This window comes from Carassius gibelio, chromosome B6 (assembly GCF_023724105.1).
Source record: "Carassius gibelio isolate Cgi1373 ecotype wild population from Czech Republic chromosome B6, carGib1.2-hapl.c, whole genome shotgun sequence".
NCBI lineage: Eukaryota > Metazoa > Chordata > Actinopteri > Cypriniformes > Cyprinidae > Carassius > Carassius gibelio.
This window is the reverse complement of record NC_068401.1, coordinates 29774954-29801076: the sequence shown is the minus strand read 5'-3', so window position 1 is coordinate 29801076 and position 26123 is coordinate 29774954. Positions and strand designations below refer to the sequence as shown.

General features: G+C 43.8%; 2 protein-coding genes across 4 annotated transcripts in view; both read left to right on the top strand.

The window, feature by feature from the left end:
* LOC127959633 (transcription activator BRG1-like) overlaps positions 1-15566 on the top strand; it is a 35672-nt gene extending 20106 nt beyond the window's left edge. Inside the window, exons 20-32 of one of the 3 annotated variants that reach the window (XM_052558920.1) lie at positions 21-107; positions 197-243; positions 320-486; positions 2372-2535; positions 2617-2664; positions 10346-10423; positions 10519-10737; positions 10805-11061; positions 12066-12171; positions 12265-12366; positions 12886-13012; positions 13162-13298; positions 14514-15566. In XM_052558920.1, the coding sequence (XP_052414880.1) occupies positions 21-107; positions 197-243; positions 320-486; positions 2372-2535; positions 2617-2664; positions 10346-10423; positions 10519-10737; positions 10805-11061; positions 12066-12171; positions 12265-12366; positions 12886-13012; positions 13162-13298; positions 14514-14561 (1587 nt within the window). In that variant the 3' untranslated portion in view covers positions 14562-15566. Of the gene's footprint in view, positions 1-20; positions 108-196; positions 244-319; positions 487-2371; positions 2536-2616; positions 2845-10345; positions 10424-10518; positions 10738-10804; positions 11062-12065; positions 12172-12264; positions 12367-12885; positions 13013-13161; positions 13299-14513 lie in introns of all 3 variants that reach the window. The other 2 variants (XM_052558919.1, XM_052558918.1) reach the window with 2 other exon arrangements.
* Positions 15567-16657: 1091 nt separating this feature from the next.
* LOC127959637 (low-density lipoprotein receptor-like) overlaps positions 16658-26123 on the top strand; it is a 14886-nt gene continuing 5420 nt past the window's right edge. Inside the window, exons 1-10 of the mRNA XM_052558926.1 lie at positions 16658-16838; positions 20860-20982; positions 21120-21242; positions 21329-21706; positions 21783-21902; positions 23526-23645; positions 23727-23855; positions 23937-24108; positions 24776-24994; positions 25069-25187. Coding sequence (XP_052414886.1) covers positions 16766-16838; positions 20860-20982; positions 21120-21242; positions 21329-21706; positions 21783-21902; positions 23526-23645; positions 23727-23855; positions 23937-24108; positions 24776-24994; positions 25069-25187 — 1576 coding nt within the window. The 5' untranslated portion in view covers positions 16658-16765. The remainder of the gene's footprint in view (positions 16839-20859; positions 20983-21119; positions 21243-21328; positions 21707-21782; positions 21903-23525; positions 23646-23726; positions 23856-23936; positions 24109-24775; positions 24995-25068; positions 25188-26123) is intronic.

Here is a 26123-nt window from a genome sequence, read left to right as displayed (position 1 = left end):
CATTTATGAACGTGTTTCAGGGTAAAGGTGGCACTAAGACTCTGATGAACACCATCATGCAGCTGAGGAAGATCTGCAATCATCCGTACATGTTCCAGCAGATCGAGGTGTGTTAGTGTTTCTGTCGTGGTGTTTATCATCTGCTGAACGTCCTTCGTGTCTTGTGTCGCTGAATCTGACACCTTCTGCTTTTCAGGAGTCGTTTTCTGAGCATCTGGGTTTCTCAGGAGGAATCGTTCAGGGGTGAGCAGTAGAAATGCTGTAGAATTATCTGTGAAACACATTAGACATAAACCTTTGCTTCATGTCTGACCTGCAGGCCTGATTTATACCGCGCCTCGGGGAAGTTTGAGGTGCTGGATCGTATTTTGCCAAAATTACGAGCGTCAAATCACAAAGTGCTGCTCTTTTGCCAAATGACGTCTCTGATGACCATAATGGAGGATTATTTCGCTTACCGCAGCTTTAAATACCTGCGTCTGGACGGTGAGTTTGTGTTTCTCTTTGTTTATAGTTTGTGAAGTATACGAAGATTATGATTATTATTGCTCATGATGATCTGGACAAACCTCATTCTGCAGCGTCTGAATGATTCTTCAGAGCATGTGTATCACACACTGTTTTCATCTGGTATTCACCAGTTTGCTCTTACGTATAATCAGAGTGAGCAAATAGAAAGCATATTTTGAATGCTGTCTCGTAGTTAACATTACAGCAGCCAGTAGCTAAATTAGGCGCGGTCACTTTAAGAGACGATGAACGCATCCAATATAATACACATCCCATTTTTTTCCTCAACTGTTTACTTTCACTTCAGAAATAACTGACAGTTTTTTCCAGCATAATTTCCAAGGTGGATATTTTGACATATTTCGTATGTATCCGCTGCACAAGAGCAAAAATAAGCAAATTCGATGTTCAAGTGTTTTGAGACACCTTTCTCTGCGTGAGCCTGAACACCAGAACACCTCGGTACTGAATTGGGCTCTTTCACATCTTTTTGTTTGTTCAAACTGCGATGTGTATTTGTTCGTTCAGGTGCAGGAGGGACTTCCAGGAGAACTTCGCAGAAGAGAGCTTGGTTCAGTGTCGCTGTCCGTGATACGCGTCTCTCTCTCTCTCTCTCTCTCTCTCTCTCTCTCTCTCTCTCGTGCGCACCGAACACAGCACGCGAGTAACCAGCTCTGTTCAGCTTTTCTGCATCTTGTGTTTGGATGTCTTAATGTTTAAATTGACAAGCGGTAAGGCTTAACAACACGTGAAAAATATAAGCTTTCGTGACGATGCGCAGCAGTGGCCCGTCAACTGTCCTGAGCATCTTTTTAGGCTGACCTCAATCAGTCGGTTATATAAAATATCAAGGTGAAAGTCATCATAGCTTGCTTAGTATAGACCCAACTCCCAACCCAACTTTGAGAATAGATTAATGTCTATATTTTTTTAGCGCCCGATAAGAGTCTCACATTAACGCAGCACGTTAATGCCGATAACGGCCCACCACTAATACAAACACACACACTATCATACTAATTAAGTTGACTATTTGAACGTGCTCCATCCGAAACATAATATAGTGATTAGGGCTCCAAACGTGTCCTGACACCAGAATATGAGGAGACTTAAGTAGATTTACTTTTTGCGTACCCTATAAAATTTTACTAGCAATATATTTCTGCCTCATCATTTGACCGAAATCCACATTGGATCACATTCAGAACTCAGAAGTGATGAAAAACACTAAGTGGTTATCGATAGTGACGTTTAAATACAAGTGTTGAAGGAATCTCACTAAATGTCATGTGTAGCTTGAAGCTAATTTAAGCTATATTAATGTATTTTATCAAAGGAAATCACATAAGTTCATAAGAAATAGTTTCGTTTTCTAAAAAGATTTTAAACAATTTATATGGGTATCAGAGGGAAGACGTGTAACGTCAGAGTAAAGTAATGCCAGGTCGTCTTTTTTCATCACAAAATCAATGTCATGGCAATATTTCCATCCAATAAATGCCAGCTTTTCCACATTCCAGTTTGCCTGCTGCTCTGGTGACTTCATGCGTTCATTAGTCATGAAAATTATGAATATAAATCTAGGAATTATTGGAATATTTGATTTTAAATCAGGGTTTATGTATAAACAGTTAGTGAGTAATGAGCTGTTTTATGAATGGTAACTGTAATATGATTAATGAAATCTTAATATTAGTAACACTAGTAACTTCCAAAAACTACTCAGGAATATATCAAAGACATGGGAAGCGGTTGGGCCGACTCCATTATCATGACTGATAGCACTTACATTTTCTTCAGAACTCAGAGAAGACTAGTGATAGAAAGGATATTTGCCTTAGTATGTGTTTGTGTGTTTTAGGCACGACTAAAGCAGAGGATCGTGGGATGTTGCTGAAGACCTTCAATGATCCAGCCTCTCAGTACTTTATATTCCTGCTGAGCACCAGAGCCGGAGGACTGGGCCTGAACCTGCAGAGCGCAGACACAGTCATCATATTTGACAGCGACTGGAACCCTCATCAGGTGCCCATCATCATCATCATCATCATCATCATCAGCTGGACGATGTTTGTCCTGCGTGGTTCTGATGCTCTCGGTCTGCAGGACCTCCAGGCGCAGGATCGAGCGCACCGCATCGGTCAGCAGAACGAGGTGAGGGTTCTGCGGCTCTGTACCGTCAACAGCGTCGAGGAGAAGATCCTGGCTGCTGCTAAATACAAGCTGAACGTGGACCAGAAGGTGATCCAGGCTGGCATGTTCGACCAGAAGTCGTCCAGTCACGAGCGCCGAGCGTTTCTGCAGGCCATTCTGGAGCACGAGGAGCAGGACGAGGTCAGGAGTTTCATTCACTCCACATCAACCTTGTTTACATCAACTAGACTATTACAATATTAAAGGGGTCATGACCCGAGAAACCATATTTTCTTTGATCTTCTGACACAGAAGAGGTCTTTGTATGTTTAATATATCCTGCAACTTAAAATGTCCTTTAATTAGGGCTGGATCAGAATATTCAGTTATTTGAATATTCGTTTGATGGGTTGGCATTACATTTTCAATTCTGAGCTTCAAATTATATATATATATATATATATATATATATATATATATATATATACATATATATATATATATATATATACATATATATATATATATATATATTTTTTTTTTTTTTTAATTCCATTTATTTTTTATTATTTTTTTGAACACCTGGCATCCCCCGCAAAACGGTCTTCATTCGTGCTAATATATATCTGATTTTTACTATCTGGCCCAATGGTTCAAAGGACTGTAAGGTAAAGTTACAGTTGTATTTACGTGTGATCCTGGTACGGCGCGGCACGATTAATAAACTTTAGCTGTTTACTTGTCTGATTGATAAAATTGCACACTTCCTGGCTACACGGAAGTGTGCAATTTTATCAATCAGACAAGTAAACAGCTTCGCTATGTTCAGTATCCACCTTGTTGTAAAAATGGGCGCGGCTATTTGTAGATGCTATGGGCCTTGCTTCCAGTCTAATCTGCCTTCATTCCATCCAGCAATTTTTTGCTGAAAAAAAAACCAAACAGTTTGTTTTGTTACTTGATATTGAAAGTTTCTGTGTCTTATCATATTATTTTAATGTATTATCTTAATTAAGAGCACACTGGTTTGTAGTGCAAACCGTTTACCGTTTACTGCACGTTATTATCCTCGTTATTCACCTATAGTGGCCAGCTGAACTGGAAGCTCATCCGTAGGCTTACTTCCGCGTTTAAGAAAAAGGTGAAAAAAAAGAGACAATTTGTTCTGTGGAGGAAACATTTGTGCTTATTGATATTATGCCCATTGTCGACTTCTGTTTAATTTTTTCTACACGTCAAGAGTTGGGAATGTAAATGTAAATATCAGATAAAAAAGGAATCCCACAAACAGAAATATCTGATCATCATCCATATCGCTGTTATTATATAACCAAGGCAACGACTGACGCATTTATATTGCATTCAAAAGAGCTCCATTATAAGCATCACAGTGGAAAATGAAACCATATTGGAACGGTTAAGCAAAGAGAACAATTTTGGCCCGTTAGTGCAAAAACACCTTATGAATCGCCCATGAGTGAACGTCATGATTCAGTTCATCTGGAAGAGAAGGCAAAAATGCAGAAGACCTTAGCTGTGTGGGAGCACTTTAAATTGAGTGAGGACAAGACATGCAGATATGCAAATTGAAACTGTCCTGTAAGACATTTGTTTTGACCATAATCCACGCACCAGAGCTGAATGTGGATGTGGGGCACCCAATGATTTGTACACCCCTCTTTATCCACAGACAGGTAAGTTACAGCTTCTTGTTAAGTTACGTGCTCTTGTTTAAACTATTTTTTCATCGATGACACTCCTACTGGGAATGAATAATATTTAGTGCTAAGCTGAAGTTCTTGATATCAGTAGAAAACTGTTACAAAAAGTGCATAGAGGGATAGCTAAAATAAAAATTCTGTCATTTACTTACTCTTTAGTTGTTCCAAACCTGTGTTGATTTCTTTTTGCTGCTGAACACAAAGGAAGATATTTAGAAGAATCTTGTCATGACAGAACAAAGGAAGCAATAATAGACGGTAATAAAATCTAGCGCGGTATGGGACCAGGGTCTCAAAGGGACCGGCAGCAGTTGAAGTAACCCATCTGGGGGGCGATTGGAAGTCTTACCAGTGGTGCAAACCAAGCAATCCAAAACAAACCAGCAGAATCATTGCTTGACCAAAAACTTTGTATGGTTAACTCCTGGATGACAAGCCACATTGGAACAATGCCCCCACTGAATAACGTTGGACCGTAATCCCTCTGGCAAAAATAAATGTTTCGCTGGGCACCCTTGACCTTCAATTCGACCTCCCATGTATGTAGACCACTAATGTCTCGGGTAAAATACACTCGGGTATTCGGAATGGTTAACAATGCACAGCAAAGAATCAGGTTTGATGTTTTTGTAACCCGGATAGTACGAAAGAGTAAAATCAAAATGACCGGAAAAAAAAGTGCCCACCGAGCCTGTCTGGAGTTCAACCTTTTGGCAGTTCTAATGTATTCTAGATACTTATGGTTGGTCCATACTATAAAAGGTACCCCTGATCCTTCTAACTAGTGGCACCATTCCTCCAATGCCATCTTGACTGCCTACAACTTTTTTTCCAATACGTGGTTCTGGGGGAGGTCAAGAACCTGAAGGCTGAAGTTGTGAATAAAACGCCATAGAAGTTGGCAAACCCCAGAAACCTCTGTAGGGCCTTACAGGAATCTGGACTTGGCCTATCTACCACAGCCTTAACCTTCTCAGGATCCATACACATTCCCTCAGTGTACATGATGTACCCCAGAAAAGGAAAAGACTGTGCATGAAAAGTGCTGACAAAAACCCATTCTCCGCCTTGACAAAAACCCATTCTCTAGCAACCTCTGAAGCACTCGTCGGATGTTCTGCACGTGTTCCTGGAGAGAAGAGGAAAAAATCAATATGTCATCCAGGTAGACATGTATGAACTGATCGACCATATCTTGCAGCACGTCGTTGACCAATGCCTGGAAGAACACTGGGGAGTTTAAGAAACCGAAGGGCATGACCAAGTATGGTGTTAAAAGCGGCCTTCCATTCATCCCCCTTCCATAATACGGACCAAATGATAAGCATTACGTAAGTCCAATTTTGTGAAGATCGACGCTCCCTGCAACCTCTCGAAGGCTGAAGACATCAACAGCAAAGGATAACTATTCTTTACTGTGATGCTGTTCAGTCCCCGGTAATCAATACAAGGTGGCAGAGACCCCTCTTTATTCCCCACAAAAAAGAACCCCGCCCCGGCTGGAGAAGAGGAAGGGCGGATGAACCCCGAAGCTAGAGAATAAGAAATATATTTCTCCATAGCCTCCCTTTCCGGAACAGAAAGTGAATATAATTTTTCTTTAGGCGGAGACTTACAGTAAATCTATGGCACAGTCATAGGGACGATGAAGAGGAAGAGAAGCAGCACGAGACTTACTGAACACTTCCTTCAGGTCTCCAGTGGTGAATGAGATAACAGGACGTTTTTGGCCATTGAGGGCGTGAACAGCGATCCTGTGAGTGAATGGTTTGAGAGGAATCTGAAGTTTGTGTGCAAGTGCAAGGTCCATGAAATTACCTTCAGCCCTGGAGTCCAGAAGTGCTCGACAGTCATGGGTGTGTGCTGACCATCTCAGTCTTACCGGGAGGAGCTTAGATGATGTTGAGGTCCTCTCGGTGGAGATCCCACGAGATAGTACTCCCATACTTACGATCAGGCTTGGCCTTTTACCGGACAGATGTAGGCTTGATGACTGGCTCCCCCGCAGTAAAGGCAAAGGCCCTGGGATCTCCACCTCTCCTTCTAATCATGGTAAACCCGAGCTCGCCCTACCTGGCTTGGCTCGTGATCGTAGATGGGGCTGGCTGCGTCCCAGCCGCTGACTTGGGTACCAGTTGGATCTCTCGGAGTACGAATGGGTAGGTTTCGTCGCTCTACTTAGGACAGTCGAGCAAGTAATCTTAGTGCCAGCTCAATAAGTCCATCGTAGATCTCTCTCTGGATGCGTTCCAGGCCATGCAGCAACATGTCCCACTGCGCCTCCATGTTCCATTTACACTCCGCCACTAAGATACGGAACTCGATGGTGAAATCCAACTCTGATCTCTCTCCTTGACGCAGGTCTGCAAGCATTTTGGCTGCCTCCCTCCCGGGGATGGCCCACTCAAACACTTGTTTCATCTCAGCGGCGAGCGTCTGGAACGAGGCGCAGCATGGGTCTTGGTTCTCCCAGATGGTCGTCCCCCATAATGCCGCTCTCCCAATCAGCAACGTCAAAACCAATGCAATTTTGGCTCATTCGTTATTGAATGTCCTGGGTTGAAGAGAAAAGTGCATCGAGCTTCGTGTTGGAAAAGGTCTACAGTAATTTGGCTCACCAGAGTATAGTTCCAGAACAGGAAAGCCTGGTTCCAGCTGGGAGGGGCTTTCTGGTGGTGTCTGGCAGCGTGAGCGGCGCAGTGGGAGCTCGCAGGAGTTGTAACTGCTGGGTGAGCTCGGACACCTGCGCTACCAATGCCTGAACAGTGCGACCTGTGTCATTGAGATTCCTTTCCTGGGAATCCATCCTTTGAGCGCTGGCGCTGAGAAATTCCTCCAATGATGAAGAGGGGTTACTCGCTGCTTCCCTGTTGGTCAGATCGTTCTGTCATGACAGAACACAGGAAGCAAAATGGATTTTGGACCTCAAACAAAGATCTGACAAATGAGACGAAAGACAGTTATTATTCAATATGACCATTAATTACACTGTTTTTACACAAATATTTTCAATATATTATTACTTCTTTCTCCTTATATATTCACACACACAAACACACAATTAAAATGTCAGGGCGCAGTTTATTTGGATTTTTTCCCCAACTGAAAATAATACAGTTTAGCAATGCTAAATAATCATCAATTTGTCACTTTTTCAAAACTCATGGAACAAATGGGAAACATTCTGAATAGAGGTGTCAAACTATTAATTGCATTCAAAATAAATGATGTACCAGCATTCGAGCGACTTTCCCCGCTTTGCAGGTAACGTTACTAATATGCCTCAGTGCTTTTATAATTTGGCACTGAAGACCCGTCTACTCCCAAGCGACAAAATTGAATAATTAAAAATGTCCTCAAGTTATGGCAGAACACATTTCATCCTCTGGCTGTGTTATACACTGTGGGTGTGATAAATATTTACCATCACAGTGTTTAATAGTGTTCTGTGTGGTCCCACTACATTGCTCCTTATGCTCCTTACCTACTGGCTAGTGAAAGGGAGGTTTAACACATTATAAGGAAGTACATCATTGTGTTTACTTCCACATTGCAAAATAAGATTTATCTGTTTGTTCATTGTTCTGTAGTTTATTAAAAGTTGATTAATTCTGAACATGTCGCATGTCCATATTGCACCAAAATGCGACACTGCACTCCCTTGGGTCTGTTGGATGAACAGTTATCGACATAATAAAAGTTCAAACAGACAGACAGACAGACACACCTAGATTCCTGCCTTTATTATAGAGAAAAATTATGTTCAGCCCCTCCATCTGAAACTTTGAATATTTGGTGTTGATTACTACCGAAGCTTCGAAGCTCAAAAAATGGTATTCGAGTAGTCCCACCTTCAGTTTTCATCTTCATGTTGTTTCAAACCAGTAAGACCTTTGTTGATCTTAAGAACAGAAATGAGATATTTCTGAAAAATGGAAGAGTCCAAATCCGAGAGTTATCTGACTCTCTGTCCAACTATGGTCCATGGTTTGTGTGTGTTTTGCTCCATTTGTGAATCCATTGCCCTTATATGTTCTTTCCTGTTCCTTTCCTTTTTGTGGGAATTGTTTCCAGCTGTGTTTTTTAATTTGTTCCCAGGTGTTTCCCATTGGTGTCTGTGTATTTATAGTGTGTTCTGTTTTCAGTCCTTCGTTTGCTGTTAAACGTCATTCTTTTCTCCTTATTTTTCTAGTCCTGTGGTCCCCAGAGTGCCTTTAATAAAACCCTTTTGATTTATTTACTCCTCATCTTCTCTCTCCTTCTCTTCTCGCTGGCTGCTCCGGAGTCAAGCCTGTCAGCCCCAGAGCTCGCTCCAGGGAGGGCTACTGATTCCCTGTTTAGCCCAGGGAGGGCCCCTGACCTCTAGTTAACCCCAGTGAGGGCTCCTGATTCCCCGTTAAACCCAGGGAGGGCCCCTGACCTCCAGTTAAGCCCAGTGAGGGCTCCTGATTCCCCGTTAAACCCAGGGAGGGCCCCTGACCTCTAGTTAACCCCAGTGAGGGCTCCTGATTCCCCGTTAAACCCAGGGAGGGCCCCTGACCTCTAGTTAACCCCAGTGAGGGCTCCTGATTCCCCGTTAAACCCAGGGAGGGCCCCTGACCTCTAGTTAACCCCAGTGAGGGCTCCTGATTCCCCGTTAAACCCAGGGAGGGCCCCTGACCTCTAGTTAACCCCAGTGAGGGCTCCTGATTCCCCGTTAAACCCAGGGAGGGCCCCTGACCTCTAGTTAACCCCAGTGCGGGCTCCTGATTCCCCGTTAAACCCAGGGAGGGCCCCTGACCTCTAGTTAACCCCAGTGAGGGCTCCTGATTCCCCGTTAAACCCAGGGAGGGCCCCTGACCTCTAGTTAACCCCAGTGAGGGCTCCTGATTCCCCGTTAAACCCAGGGAGGGCCCCTGACCTCTAGTTAACCCCAGTGAGGGCTCCTGATTCCCCGTTAAACCCAGGGAGGGCCCCTGACCTCTAGTTAAGCCCAGGAAGGGCTCCTGATTCCATGTTTCCACTGGGGCTGGGGCTCGGGCTCGGGCTGTGGCCTTTGGAGGTTGCTCTGCAATCAATGTCTCATCTGCACTGGACACAGTAAACCAATGCGCTTCTCTTTCTGCCACAGTCCAGCGCTCGATTCTGTCATCACAACAAATGCTGTGAAGGAACGCTCACTTTGATGCATTTGGTTTAAACAGCTAGTTCATGTATTTGTACAGATATCAGAAGTCTCCCAGCAGAAGGAACAAGTGGATAGTGCATTTTTAATCAAGGCACAGTGTCATGGAGAGTCACAAAGAATAATCTGTTGAAAGATGAAGCCACAAGTAAATTATTTCATAATGCATTGTCTGGAAATGACCATTTTATTTTGATCATGTTGTAAATGCAGTCACATGCAGTAGTGAGGTGTTGATACTGTTTCCTATGCAGTGATATTAGCTAATCACAACAGTGTCTGATTACTGACGAGCCTTAAAGAACCTGCCCCTTAAAACAGATAGTCATGACCACAGGGAGTTTGCTTCTGTTTTATTAATGAATGCGTCATGAAAACTGCCGTAAACTGATTAATCTAGTCCCAATGAGGCCAATACAGTATGCTATTATCCTGAATATTGGGCCATGTAAACACCTTATTCTGAGTATTAACTGTGCTACAGTATTTTGCACATTCATACAAACTTGATTCTAGGAGCTACAAGCAAATTTTGGAAGAGATTTGTCTTACAAACATAAGAAAAAGTGATAATGAAATGAATAACTATAAAGATAATGTTTACATAATGTTTACATAATGATAATGTTGCAAATGTTTACCAAGGTTTGTGAGGCTGATTCTGGGCATAAATATAATAACTGTTTTATAATGATCTGATGATAATAAGCGAGATCAGTTTGTCTACAGGAATATCCTGGAATCTGTGAAGCATCAAAACCTTCATATTGTGTTCTTCTAAAGCTCTTCTGATTGCTTGCGTCTGTTTCTCCGTCAGGAAGAGGACGAGGTGCCGGACGATGAGACCGTAAATCAGATGATCGCGAGGAGTGAAGACGAGTTTGACCAGTTCATGGTCTCCTTTCACTTTCTCTCACTTATGTTTGTCAGCATTGATCAAATCCAGAATGAATCCAAAAGAGCTTCCAATGTTTCTTTGTTTCTGTGTAGCGCATGGATCTGGATCGCCGCCGCGAGGAAGCACGCAATCCGAAGCGAAAGCCTCGTCTGATGGAGGAGGACGAGCTGCCCACGTGGATCATGAAAGACGACGCCGAGGTGGAAAGACTCACCTGTGAGGAAGAGGAGGAGAAGATGTTCGGCCGTGGCTCGCGTCAGAGGAAGGAGGTGGATTACAGCGATTCACTCACAGAGAAACAGTGGCTGAAGGTCAGAGACGCTTCATTCTCTCACCCATCATCCTCTGCTGGATCCTGATCCATCCCTCTGTTCTCAGGCGATCGAGGACGGGACCCTGGAGGAGATCGAGGAGGAGGTGCGGCATAAGAAAACCACTCGGAAGAGGAGGCGTGATCGGGATCCGGACGCCATCCCGTCCACTTCAGGTGCTCGTGGGGGACGAGAGAGAGACGATGACAGTAAAAGACACAAGAAACGAGGTCGTCCCCCATCCGAGAAGCTTTCGCCCAACCCTCCGTCGCTCACCAAGAAGATGAAGAAGATTGTGGACGCTGTTATTAAATATAAGGAGAAGTGAGTGTCAGAGTGGTTTCCAGCAGAACTTGAGGAAAGTACAGGCCAGTGCTGAGACAAATGGTAAAGAAGGATAGCTGATGGTTCAGGACCTGGGGACGGGTTCTTGTGTGTGTTCATGTGTTTCTCATGAACACCGCAGATCCTCCTGATACTGAAGAGCAGGGCCATGATGCTGACTGCTAGGTTTATAACAGCAGGTGTTTTCTCACGTTTGTAATCAGACTGCAAAGCCTTCATGTAAACTCCTTAATCGATCTGATTGCGCACAGTCTGAATGGAAGGGGTGGTTCAATCCTTTTCTAATACAGTTGAGATTGTAAAATGCTTGATCGAATTGAAAACTGAAACTGGAATAACTGCGCATGTGCAATGATTTAGAAATAGCGTAATGACGTATAACGATTCTTCCTGTTGAATAAATGCGTTTCCTGACATTATAAATCTCCCCCTTCACTCTGCAACTGTGAAGTGGAGCAAGACAATGTCCCAGTTTCCATGTTTCAGACTCTCATCCACAGACGACTGGTTTTGAGTGTGGAGAGGGCATTTTTACTGTGGTAAATATAAGCAGCACGGCAGAGGGTTTACGTGTATATTTATCCAGAAATAGGCCAACTTTAATTCTGCTGTTTAAAACAAAAAATTAATTAGTTTAGGAGAGTGGTTATTATGTGCAAACTGTGGGAAACTCTATATTTGTGCAGTGTGTGCATGTCAAAAAAAAAATAATCTATTGCGATTTGAAGCTTGTGACATATAAATGCGCACATCTGCCCGATCACTTTTTTCAAGCGTCCATGTAAACACTACATTCAGATTCATCAGTCGGAATGAATTCAGTCCAATTGAAGCAAAAACTGTGCAGGTAAACATGGCCACTGTCTGGTTGTTTCTGGAGGCTCTGATCTGTCAGTGAAGGTTTGGAGGACGGGTCAGAGGTCAGCTGGAGAGGAGTTATTCCTCACTGATGTGTGTGTGTCTGGTGCTGTTCTGAATGTTAGTAACGGCCGTCAGCTGAGCGAGGTGTTCATCCAGCTGCCGTCACGCAAGGAGCTGCCTGAGTACTACGAGCTGATCCGCAAACCTGTGGACTTCAGGAAGATCAAGGTGAGCGAGTGGATCATGACGGCAGTGAATCCTTGAACACAGTCAGCATCTGTGAGCTCAGGTTTCAGTCCTCTGTCTTCTGTGTGTGAACAGGAGCGCATCCGGAGCCATCGATACCGCAGCCTCAGCGACCTGGAGAGAGACGTGATGCTGCTGTGCCAGAACGCTCAGACCTTCAACCTGGAGGGATCACTGGTTAGACACACACACACACACACATACACTCACACAAAGACACACACACACACACACACACACACATACACACACACACACACACACACACATTCTTTTGGGGAAGTCGTGGCCTAGTGGTTGGAGAGTTTGAGTCTCGGGCCGGTAATACCACGACTGAGGTGACCTTGAGCAAGGCACTGAACCCCCAACTGCTCCCCGGGCAGCATAAACGGCTGCCTACTGTTCCAGGTGTGTGTGTGTGTTTGTGTGTGTGTGTGCGAGAGAGTGTGCGAGAGTATGTGTGTGTGTGTGTTCACTGCTGTGTGTGTGCACTTCGGATGGGTTAAATGCAGAGCACAAATTCTGAGTATGGGTCACCATACTTGGCTGAATGTCACTTCACTTCACTTCACTTCACTTTTTCTCGCACACACACTCACTCTCATACACACACATACACATACACTCTCTCTCTCACACACACACACACACACTGTAACCCTCTTCTACAGATGTATGTACTCGTGTGTGTGTCAGATCTATGAGGACTCTATCGTGCTGCAGTCGGTGTTCACCAGCCTGCGTCAGAAGATCGAGAGAGAGGAGGAGAGTGACGGAGAGGAGAGTGAGGAAGATGAGGAGGATGAAGGCTCTGATTCAGAGAGTCAGTCAAATAAATGATTAAAAGTGCATGAAATGTGTGAATAACTGTTAGCTAGATGCCACCTGTAGAGAGGAACTACTTAGCATGTGTGTCGCTATAATATGTGTGTGTGTGTGTGTGTGTGTGTGTGTGTGTGTGTGTGTTTTCAGCTCGATCTATGAAGGTGAAGATTAAACTTAGCCGTAAGGACAGAAGTGCAGAGCGCGGCAGAGGACGCAGGAGAACCGCAAGAACACGAGCCAAACCTGTAGTTAGTGATGACGACACAGACGAGGATCAGGAGGAGGTGACACACACACACACACACACACACACAGATACACACAGATGCACAGACACAGACACACACACACACACACACACAGATACACACAGATGCACAGACACACACACACACACACACACACGCACAGACACACACACACGCACACAGATACACACAGATGCACAGACACAGACACACACACACACACACACACACACACAGATGCACACAGATGCACAGACACAGACACACACACACACACACACACACAGATGCACACAGATGCACACAGATGCACAGACACAGACACACACACACACACACAGATGCACACAGATGCACAGACACAGACACAGACACACACACACACACACAGATGCACACAGATGCACAGACATGCACACACACACATTCTCACACTAACATACAGTCACACACACACATTCTCACACTAACATACAATCACATACACAAAATATTGAGTCACATGAAACAATGTTAATGATGTGCAATTGTGTGTGTTGTTTACATTTTGTGTGTGTGTGTGTGTGTGTCTGTGCATCTGTGTGTGTGTGTGTCTGTGCATCTGTGTGTATGTGTGTGTGTGTGTGTTTGTGCATCTGTGTGTATGTGTGTGTGTGTGCATCTGTGTGTATATGTGTGTGTGTGTGTGTGTCTGTGCATCTGTGTGTATATGTGTGTGTGTGTGTCTGTGCATCTGCGTGTATGTGTGTGTGTGTGCATCTGTGTGTATGTGTGTGTGTGTGTGTGTCTGTGCATCTGTGTGTATGTGTGTGTCTGTGCATCTGTGTGTGTGTGTGTGTGTGTGTCTGTGCATCTGTGTATGTGTGTGTGTGTGTGTCTGTGCACCTGTGTGTGTGTGTCTGTGTGTGTGTGTGTGTCTGTGCATCTGTGTATGTGTGTGTGTGTGTGTCTGTGTGTGTGTGTGTGTGTCTGTGTGTGTGTGTGTCTGTGCATCTGTGTATGTGTGTGTGTGTGTGTGTCTCTGCACCTGTGTGTGTGTGTCTGTGCATCTGTGTGTGTGTGTGTGTCTGTGTGTGTGTGTGTGTGTCTGTGCATCTGTGTATGTGTGTGTGTGTGTGTGTGTCTGTGTGTGTGTGTCTGTGTGTGTGTGTGTGTGTGTGTCTGTGCATCTGTGTATGTGTGTGTGTGTGTGTCTGTGTGTGTGTGTGTGTGTGTGTGTGCACCTGTGTGTGTGTGTGTGTGACTCTCGAGTTTGTTCAGGATCGATCCAACAGCGTCAGTGAGGAAGAGCAGGGATGAAGATCCACAGGAAACCACTAAAGATACAAACACACACCTCACAGTAGAAGAACACGTCATCCCTTCATCAGCAGTAGAATAATCATGCGTCACACTTTCATCGTTCGCTCGTGGAGGATGAAGGAGTCTCTGCCTGTACCCAGAGTCTTCAGACCCGGACATCATCATGTTTCTGTGACACTGAACATCAGACATGGCTGTTTAAGAGTGATCTCGTATAACCCCAGTCACCGGTCAGGTGCACTAGTGTGTCAATAGCACAACATTAGCATGGACAGTAGATGTAATAGATTAGAAGCAGCCTGCTACTTACTTACTTATATGATTATTGTTTTGCTGTCCAACAGTGTGTGTGTGTGTGTGTGTGTGTGCACTACAAGATCAGCTTTAAGGCCGTTCTCACACTGACCTGACGTTCACACTTCTTGCAGAGAGAAGTGCTCTGAAACATGTAAATGTGAACTCACCGGATCGGAGCAGGATCACGTGCTCGTTTAAACAAACGCAGTGTTCTTAGCTCGTATTAACTGGAGTAACGGAGAGATGCGCCGGTAACGGCTGCTGTCCGCTTGTAACGGTTGAGCCAGATCTCAAGCAGCAGATGCTGAACGGTTCATTGAGAGACCGAATCTCTGTCCGTGTGAACGTCTGTTTGTGTAGATTAACGTTTTGTTTGAGCGTTTCTGTTTATTGGTGTTAAAGCAGGGTTTCTCTGCTCTGGCTCAGAGTTCAGCTTCAACCCTCATCAAACGAATCGTGGTCTTCAGGATCACGAGAGAGTTCAGTGAGTTTGATCGAAGCTGGACCTGAACTCTGCAGGACGATATGCTGCTCTTCTCTATAACTCTGTTCAATCTGCTCTGTTACTGTATGAATCAGATTAGTCCGGAAGTTTCTAGCGGCTCTTTAATGGCATGTGCTCTTACTGTAGTGAATGTATGTTTGTGCGTGTAGATTTTCGTTCAATAGATGAAACCTAATAAACATCACAAGCTCTCGTGTGTGTATGTGGTCTCGTCTGGTTCTCAGGTGGTTTTTCAGCTGATCCTGAAGGTGTGGATTGTGTGTAAGCCATCCAGACTCAATAAATCATTTTGCTTACCAAAATTAACCATGGTTTTATTGTAGTAAACGTAAAGTAACTTGTTTTTATTATTATTTTTAAATACCATTTGTATAACCACAGTTTTCCTACAAATACCATGGTTAAACTATAGTCAGTGTAGCAAACCGCTGGTTAATTTCTGTAGGGTTTCTCTACATCCGTGTGTCTCGCTGGAACAGAGAACAAACCCTCCACAAACTGATTACAGTTTTTCTTGATCACTTAAACACATTTCTTGAAATTGCGCCTCCTTTCCTCTAAACTCTAAACACAAATCCATAACTTCTCACCCAATTCCCCACACTTCTTATTCTCAGGTCAGGATGAAGCTGTCCACTCAAAACTATTCAATCTTGCTGAAATAAACACACTTTGCCCTCAGAGACACACACACTACAACACAGTCATACACACTGAGATCAATTCAGAACACTGTTGCAGAAACCTTCTTTTGGCAATCAGGCATCATTTTACATCTCAGCGTCTCTTACAGTACACAACATAATTAGAGCTAATACATGTTACTGTAAATAGAGCAGAGACAGTGAAATTCAACAATAAGCTGGACAGTAAGAAAAGATTGTTTTCATCTTAAGCTCATTTCATGTACAATCGTCATTTCTGGGAAATATTTTTGTAAAGTGCAATCAGTATTTATTTATCTCTTATTTGGATGGAGCGTGTTTAGGCCCTTGAGGGACCGATTCATGGACTCAGGGGTTTCGGGAGCCATTCGGTCTCCAGGATTTATATTCTGCCTGGCCTCATGGGAATGATAATAGCCAGCTATCCATGTTCATGACGTGAGATGAAGCACAGTGTGTGTATGTCCAACACATGAGTAACTCATGAGGTAAAGGACGCTCACATGCTGCTGTCAGTGCTGTGTCTCATTCATGCTCTTATCTCGCGAGAACCAGCCGCGAGGCTCCGCCCACAGCGCTGACGTCCCACGTTTCAAACATCACACCACTGCAGAGCCACGCCCCCCTCGCGGCTTCATTCAAACGGAAGGGTTTCAGTCCTGTTACTCAGCACCGGGCGCGGTAACGTTATCATCGTCGCAGTGACTCGCTGCTGCTCTGAGATCGATCAGGTGATGGAGATTCGGATCAGCGCTCGGCTCGGATTCATCTGCTCGGTTCTTCTGCTTCACTGTGTCCACGAAACCTGTAAGTGTCCGTTTTTATGGTGAAGATCTGTGTGTGTTTGAGCTTTGTTTCACAATTCAGCGATTTCTTCCGTTCTTGGTTTCTTCATTCTGGGTTTTTCCGATGTTGTTCTAACTCTTCCTGTTTTTAGTTTGTTCTGTAATTAAACCGATGACGCTTTCCGGGGTTTATCTCGGGATCTGTTAACGGTGTAACTTATATAAATGTTTATGTCGGTGTTTTGTAGCTGGATCGCGTCAGTCTCGTTACTGTCAATACCGAGTAAACGCGCTTCCTGATTGGCCACTGCTGAACCACATGCGCGCTGCTGTCGCTGATTGGTCAGACGCGCTAATCAGAAATTCTGCCTCTGATTGGTCAGTTTCGGCAGGATGGCAGTCATGTGTGGCCAGAGATTGGTTCATCGGGGTGTATTCCGAAAAGCAGGTTATGTGAAATCCCCAGGTGTGTTTGAGGATAAACGAGTTGATGCTTCAGCTTTCGGTTCCAAAATCGAAGGTTACTTTCAGGGTATGTAAAGTAGTTGGTAACTCTTTCTCTGAAGATAACATCCGGAGCAGCTTCTGTTCCAGAGTCAGCTCACTTCAGTTCACACGTGATCTACTGACGAGCCTTCAATATAATATTACAAAATGTACTATCTATCTATCTATCTAGGATAATTTAACGATGAAGCAGTAATATAAACGATTAGAAAGGTAATATATTATCCTATATGGTTATTACATTTATTTTATTGGCATATATAACAGTTATCTGTATAAATTATAAAACACTATGATAAGGTAATGTTTAATACGGAAGTTCTAAGCGGCCATGCATTATATATTTTTTTCCTTTTTGTTTTCTCGTTATAACGACTTAATTTTCTCGTTATCTCGACATAACGAAGTTCGTTTTCTCGTTATAATGACATGACAGTTTTACTGTTGCTATAGTAACGAACTCAACTGTGACAGGCATCTGATGGACCATGCAGGCGCTCTTACTGTAGCCTATATTTCAGCAAATTTAGCTTCGCCTAGGTAATAAAGTCTACAATTCTGTATATAAATAAAGGCTGATCAATCACTGTTAACTTTTCCAGAGACAGTACAACGAACGTTTTGTTTTTGTAATTAACATCTTTAAATGGCAACACCGCGAAATTAGCTGCTTGGATTAAACTCACTTTTCATTTTCCCTTTATTTGAAACAAAATTATATATAATTTGTAATTTGTAGTACTCATTATATGATGTGGCAGATATCATGTGTGTTACAAGCTTCTGTTTGAAAAGAGCGTCCATGTGTAGGACTAGGTGTAGTGTGTGCGTGTGTGTGTGTGTGTGCGTGTGTCTGTGTGTGTGTGTGTGTGTGTAGAAAAAGATTACAACATTATAGAACAAAACTGAATTAAATTAGCCTATGGATTTTACATATACATCACATTTCTCATCAATATGGTTAACAATAAAGATTAGTAATAAGGAAAAGAAGCACATCAGCCTACATCGTTAAATCCCGTCCTACTGGAGATAAACAGAATACAGTGATGTCAACCTTGGTTTTGATAAGCAGTTATTTTATGACACAGAACGCGTTGGTGAAACTCATGCATCTAGCAGGAACTTAATACACAAAATATTCATATTGATTCAAGCATTTAACATTTATGAATTAATTAAATGTCAGTAATGAAGACTGCACAAATTATAGCGATCATGAGGAAGGTCTGCATACAGTAAAGTGGACAGTGTACAACACCCCATCAGTTATATTCAGGTCTATAGTGCCACCTGCTGGCGCAGTTTTGTAACTTCTTAGAGAAAATTAAGTCGTTATAACGAGAAAACGAACTTCGTTATGTCGAGAAAACGAGAAAATTAATGTCGTTATAACGAGAAAACGAACTTCGTTATGTCGATAAAACGAGAAAACTAAGTCGTTATAACGAGAAAACAAGAAGAAAAAATATTATAATGCATGGCCGCTTAGAACTTCCGTAGTTTAATTTATTTTATTAGATATATTTATCACATTTTATATTATCATTTCGCACATGGATCTGCATTTTCTATAATGTATAAATCAAAATACACATCTGGTATGATTTCATATATTATTATCATCAAACAAACAATATAATTCATGTTCTCAAGGATTGCACGACCAACACCAGGCGTGGGCCGATTACTGGTTTCAAGTTATACTGCGATCTGAAAATGTTGACGTATACTTCGGCCTTCATGCAACTGGACGTATTTCAGCTCTCTGTTCTGGACTCTGGAAAGTTTACGTGGTATAATTTCACAAAGCTTGTCAGAACATTCTGTTTTTGCTTCAAATTGGGTTATTATTCAATCAGATTATGTGTATGATTATTATTATATAACTGAATGATTTGAAATTATATAAATGACATGTATATGAATGGTATAACTAAAATTAAATAACTGTATTTACAGATTTAAGTGAAATAAAGTTGGCAGTCTTTAATTTTTTCTTTTTAGGAAACAAATCAAAGAAGAAAAATAAACTAATTCTGCTGTAACAACAATACCGTGAAACCGTGATATTTTTGCGTAAGGTTATCATACCGTCAAACTCTCACACGGCCGAAGCCTAACCAACAGGTGGCGCTATACACTGAGTATCAACCCTTGAACAGAAGAAGAAGAAACAAACAGCATGGCGCGCCTTTTATTAGCGTTTGTTTCCATGGTGACCCGTCGCTCTGAGGTGTTTCTGAAGCACACACCTGGAGTTCACAAGGTCAGGGGTTACACCGAGAGTTCAGGGTTCAGCGGACAGGAAGTTAACCCTGCTCTCTGAATACAGCCCAGCTCTGTGGACACGCGGGAGCTCTACAGGAAGTTGGACAGGAAGTGGTTGTCCAGTCAGACACACCCTGATCCCTCCATCAGTCACTGTTAGTGTGTCAGTAAAACACACGCTGAGATCGAAGAGAAATCACAGCTGTTTATATTCATGTGTTCGAATACTCTGATGTTTTTCTGTTTAGACTCAGGAACATCTGCTTCTCATTCACTAAGTGTTTGTGAAGTATTGAGAAACACACACACACTTCTGCTCATTAACTGGAACAGAAGAGCGAGAGAGAGGTCATCTATTTACCTGTGTGTCTGTATAATATATTTATAGCTTTGGCAACATTGTGATGTATGTTACACCGTCACTTCATTAAAGAGAGCGAGATCTGCCCTGTGTCTGCTTTAGGGAGTGAAACTCTCTCTCTCTCTCTCACACACACACACACACACACACACACACACACACACACACACTTGTGTCACATCCTGTGTGTATTTGGGGATTTTTCAGGTTCATGGAGGGAAACCAGTTAGTTCAGATGTTCTAATTGGTTAATGTGGTTTATATTGAGCACAAACGTATAATTTCACTCTCATAGTGAGTCAAATCAGTCCATCATTCTGGATCTTCTCCATCAAGCTCCGCCTCCTGCATCTCTACTGTATCTTGATTATGCAAATGTTTCCATAGAGACCAGTGAGTAACTGGTGGTGCCATTATTAACTCCGCCTCTGCCGCTGTCTTAAAGAGACACTACACTATCTGCCTGTCATCAGTCAAAGACACTCAAGGTCTCTCTCTCTCTCTCTCTCTCTCTCTCTCTCTACTGTCATGCGTTAAACTTTCAGCTTTATGGTTCTGTCAGATCATATGTTTTATGTGATTTATCATATGTCAGTGTTTTAATTTCAAGTATGGGTATTCAAAGCTAGAATACGACAACCTGATGCGTCAAACATCAGCTGTAATCATGTGACTGGAGATGAGTGTGTAGAGAGGTGTGTGTGTGTGTGTTCTTGTTTATGCTACATTTTGGGGGACTGGCCTACAATAGTAAATTATGTTTATCTGAAAGTGTAACAATGCAAAGAGGTTTTCTAGCTTAGTATTAGGGATAACAAATATTGTTTGGTCAATAAGTAATAGAAGTCTATGGAAGTCCCCACAATTCACAGAAACCTAACGTGTGTGTGTGTGTGTGTGTCAGGTGCGGCCGTCTGCAGTCAGGAGCAGTTCTGCTGTGCTAACAGGAAGTGCATCACGAGCCGCTGGGTCTGTGATCAGACGGACGACTGCGGCGATGGAAGCGACGAGCTGCTGGAGTCCTGCAGTGAGTCACACACTCCTCATCACTGACACTGACAGTGTTTACATTCATTAAAGTTGCTTTTGCATGATGAGATGATTGAGTGTACACTCCTTGAGCTCTGTGAAGGGCTCTGTGTGCTAACACTATCTCTGCTGCAGGACAGAAGAAGTGTTTGTCGAGTCAGTTCAGCTGCGGCGGGCGTCTCAATCAGTGTGTGTCCACCAGGTGGCGCTGCGACGGGAAGTCTGACTGTGAGAACGGCGCAGACGAGCAGGGCTGTGGTAAATATAACCATCTAAAGCCCTTGTTTACTAGACGACACGTCACATGTTCAGCTGTGTTCAGAACGCTTCTGTTCTGGTTTCAGTGTTGAGGACCTGCACGGACGAGGAGTTCCGCTGCCGCAGCGGTCAGTGTGTGTCGCTGTCCTTCGTGTGTGACTCTGACTCTGACTGTGATGACGGCAGTGACGAGGCGTCCTGTCCTGTGCCCACCTGCGGCCCCGGATCCTTCCAGTGCAATAACTCTGTGTGTGTGCCGCGGCTCTGGGCCTGCGACGGCGACGCTGACTGCACAGACGGCTCAGACGAGTGGACACAGAACTGCCCAGGTGGCACGGGTCAGAAGCCTCGGACGGTCTGTCGCGATCACGAGTTCCTGTGCTCCAGCGGGGAGTGTGTCCACGGCAGCTGGAGGTGTGACGGAGGCAATGACTGCGCAGACGGATCAGACGAACACAACTGCAGTGAGTCACGTGTGTTAGATGGTGTAGAGCAGACGTGTCTGAGAGATCCTTCGCTCACATCCTGTTTCTGTCACAGCTGTGTCCACCTGCCGTCCAGATGAGTTCCTGTGTAACGACGGCAGCTGTGTCCCGGGAATACACCAGTGTGACGGGAAACCTGACTGCTGGGATCACAGCGATGAGACGGACTGCACCGGTGAGGGTCACACGTGAGAATGAGATCAAGCTGCTGTCCGACTGTACCTGTCCGTCTGTACCTGTCTGACCGTACCTGTCCGTCTGTACCTGTCCGTCTGTACCTGTCCGTCTGTACCTGTCCGTCTGTACCTGTCCGTCTGTACCTGTCCGTCTGTACCTGTCCGTCTGTCTGCAGTGCATGCGTGTGCCGGGCCGAGCAGGTTTCAGTGTCGCAGTGGATGTTTAAACCCTCATGAGTTTCTTCTGTTCTGAAGAAAGCTGATAACCAAACAGTTGTTTGTCCATAAAATACTGTGCAAGTCAGTGGCGACAAGAAACCGTTTGGTTGCCCGCATTCTTCAAAATCTCTTCTTTTGTGTTCAACCGAAGAAAGAACCCCATACAGGTTTGGGACAGCATGACCTTTACATCCTTTACATGACCTTTACATCCAGTGTGAGAACAGTAAAATACATCACTGAATCACTATTTTCTTGCTTGTAACTGTAAAGCTGCTTCGAAACAAACTGTATTATATAGAGCAGGGGTCTCCAACTCTTTCCCACCACAGACCGGTTATTCTCAAGGACCAGCTGGAGTGAGTTTTTGCAGGGTCTTAAAAAGTCTTAAATTCTAAAATCAACAAAAAAATCATTTCAAACACAGCCACAGTGCTGTTTTGCATCTCTGAGCAACAGGACTCGAGTGAATCGGTTTAAATGATTCGGTTCAATCGTAGTGACTCATTAACGGTGATTTACTGCCACCTACTGGCCGTCTTCATTTCACGCTTAATGTGTCTTTTCACTTTTTAAATAATTTCAAACATCAATTTTCAATATTTTATGTTTAAAATATCAAAACATTATTAATGCATTAGTAACTGAAGGTTAAATGACACTTTTACTGCAGTTTCTGTGTTTCCTCTGCGCTGCAAAGATCAGTTCTGTTGATGCTGATTTAATTCGCTTGGTATCAAACCAAATAAAGGATCTGACTTAAAAGATGGTGCACACTTTAAGAAAAAAATTACTTAAAGGTAAAAATGACCATAAAACTTGAAAGAAATTATTATTTTTTATTACTGCTGTGAACTGACCACACAGCTGTCCATGGTGGACCTTAAATCATCAGCACAATAACACACTCCCAAAAATATCACCTAATTATTGTTATCAATAAAATCTCAGAATAATTTGGAGAGATATATATTTTTTTATCAATATTGTACACCCCTAATTTGTTATTTAATTGATATAATACTTGGTACTTTATATGGTCCTATAGACTTTGCCCTGCCTCGGTCATATGGCATTAATTTTCTAGAGTAATTAGAGTTCTTAAAAAGTCTTAAATCTAAACATCCTGCAGAAACCCTGTTTTGTGTACAAGTATGTATTCATATAAAGATGTGCAAGAGGAATCAACTGTGTGTGTGTGCGCGTGTGTGAGTGCGTGTGTGTGTGTGTGTGTGTGTGAGTGTGCGCGTGTGTGCGTGTGCGTGTGTGTGAGTGCATGTGTGCGCTTTGGAAAACAGCACTAAGAACTAATCTTCTTCCACTTCTTGTGGTTTAAAATCAATAAAGTGATGATCATGTGACTGTGGAGGTGATCATGTGACGCGTGTGTTTCCTCTGCGCAGACACTAACAAGTGCGACACTAACAACGGCGGCTGTTCCCACACGTGCAGTGACCTAAAGATGGGATACGAGTGTGTGTGTCCGGACGGATTCCACCTGATCAACCGCACACACTGTGAAGGTGAGCTCCGTCCCCATGAGCCCAGTGCATGATGGTCTGTGAGTGTGTTTGGTCTCATCACGTGTGTGTGTGTGTGTGTAGACGTGGACGAGTGTGCAGACGCAGACAGATGTACTCAGATCTGCAGAAACCTGCCGGGCAGCTTCAGGTGTGACTGTGAAGATGGGTTTGAGCTGGATCACATGACCAAAGACTGCAAAGCAGTAACCGGTGCGTGACCGAACAGAGACGAGTGATCAGAGGGAATTATGGGTAAGGCTCAGAGAGTGAGATGCATGTGTCGTCCTGCAGGGTCCGGTGCGTTCCTGCTCTTCAGCACGAGGCACGAGGTCAGGAAGATGGAGCTGGGCAGCCGGACGTACACGGCTCTGATCCGCCGGCAGAAGAACGTGCAGGCGCTGGACGTGGATGTTCACAACAACACCATCTTCTGGTCTGACATGAGCCTGAAGAAGATCTACAGGTGAGAGACCCGACCGATCGCCGCCGTACAAGCTTTTCTAGCTACACAATCAGAACTCGGAAAGTAATGCTCTGCTTTTGCAACTAAAATTCAGAGTAACTCAACTTACTTTGTTTTCCCATCTATTGACTGATCCCCAGGTTTAAAAAAAAAAGTACACTTCCATAATTTAATTAAAGTACTATTGTTTTATGCACTAATTTTGTCCTTAATATACTAAACAATATTCTTTAGTACTTCTTAAGATCCACACTGCTCCACTGTGCTTTTTTGGGACACTATGAATATAACCTAAAAAGCACTTTTAACAAATTATCTTTGTATTAAAAATGTATTTAGTCAGCACTTGAGTGTACTAGTACTAAAGATGGGATCAAGTGTACTACATGTGCTAACTAAAATACATGTTTAAAATGCACTTTAAGTATATGGAAGAGCTTAAAGCAAAAATAACGTAACATTTATTTCCATGAGAAGTAACACAACTAGATGCAACATTGTAAACCTAACACTGATCACTGGCTTTGAGATTAACGGTTTCATCCATCTCCATCTCAGTGATTTCCTCCGCGAGTTTCTACTCTCATAATAAAGTCATTCTAATCAGTTTATTTACTGGAGTGACAGAGTTAAAGCGGGTCTCTGACGTGTTGTCTGTGTCCTGCAGCGCCGCGGCCGCTGACCCCGCCCACCCCAGCACTGTGATTGACAGCCGGATCTCCCGCCCCGAGGGTCTGGCGGTGGACTGGATCCACGGGAACATCTACTGGACGGACGGCGAGCTGCGGACGGTGTCGGTGGCGACGGTAGACGGCAGCAAACGCAAGACTCTGGTGAGCGAGGGCCTGCAGAATCCGCGCGCCATCGTGGTGGACCCGCAGCGCAGGTGAGTGTGTGTGCAGCGGCTGAGAGCACAAGCGTCCACACCACACCCAGTGCTGACCTCTGTCCCCCCCGCAGCTTCATGTTCTGGACGGACTGGGGCGAGCCGGCGCGGATCGAGAGGAGCGGTCTGAACGGTGCGGACCGGACGGCTCTGGTGACTGACCACATCGCCTGGCCCAACGGCGTCACGCTCGGTGAGATCTGTGTGCTGGCGCGGGGTCCGAGTCACACACGTTACACGCGTCACACACGTCACACGCGTCACAGACGTCACACACGTCACACGCATCACACGCGTCACACACGTCACACGCGTCACACACGTCACACACACTAGAAGATGGGAGTGAACTTCCTGTAACCTGAGCGAGTGTTTTTAGAGCGGTTTCATAAGAATGAACATGACTGCATAGAAAACAATGGAAAAGTAGCGCAGTCGAATTAAAAACCTGTAACACTTTCCTCAAAGATTTAAGACCGTTTTGTACAAGATGTAGTTGTAGTTCATGCATCTATTCTAGGGCTGAAACGATTCCTCGAGTAACTCGAGTTACTCGATTACAAAAAATGATCGAGGCAAATTCCTCTGCCTCGAAGCCTCTTTTAATTTATTTTAAATCTCACGTCAGGTTCTTTCGCAATGATTTTTTAATGTGACACATTGCGTTTACGTCACCCACAAAGTGGAAGGAGACGCAAGCGCTGCATCCGAGATACTGCAAGGAGTCAGCAGTGTTTTGATTAGAGCGCGCGGGCAAACGTGAAGAGAACGTCGTGGCGTGTGTCCATTGCAAGATAGAGCTGGCATACAACAACTAGGGCCATGATTTCCGCGATGCAGAAAACGCGGAGGGAATCGCGGAATCCAGTCATAAAAACGGAGTTTAACAGTTTAATGCGGAATGGCACGAAATTTGACAAATTGTGAATGAATTAATCAAAAATAGGTCATTGCACTTACATCAAATCAAATATGGAATAATATCTGTAAATATTAAGCCGGAACAGTCTATTTAAATATGAATCCTGCATGTTCTGTGTGTCTCTGGTAATGAATGGAGCAGAAGTGCGAGTTCCTTTATCACACACACTGAAGCGCGCGTACCTTCTCACTAAATAAGGACGTGAAC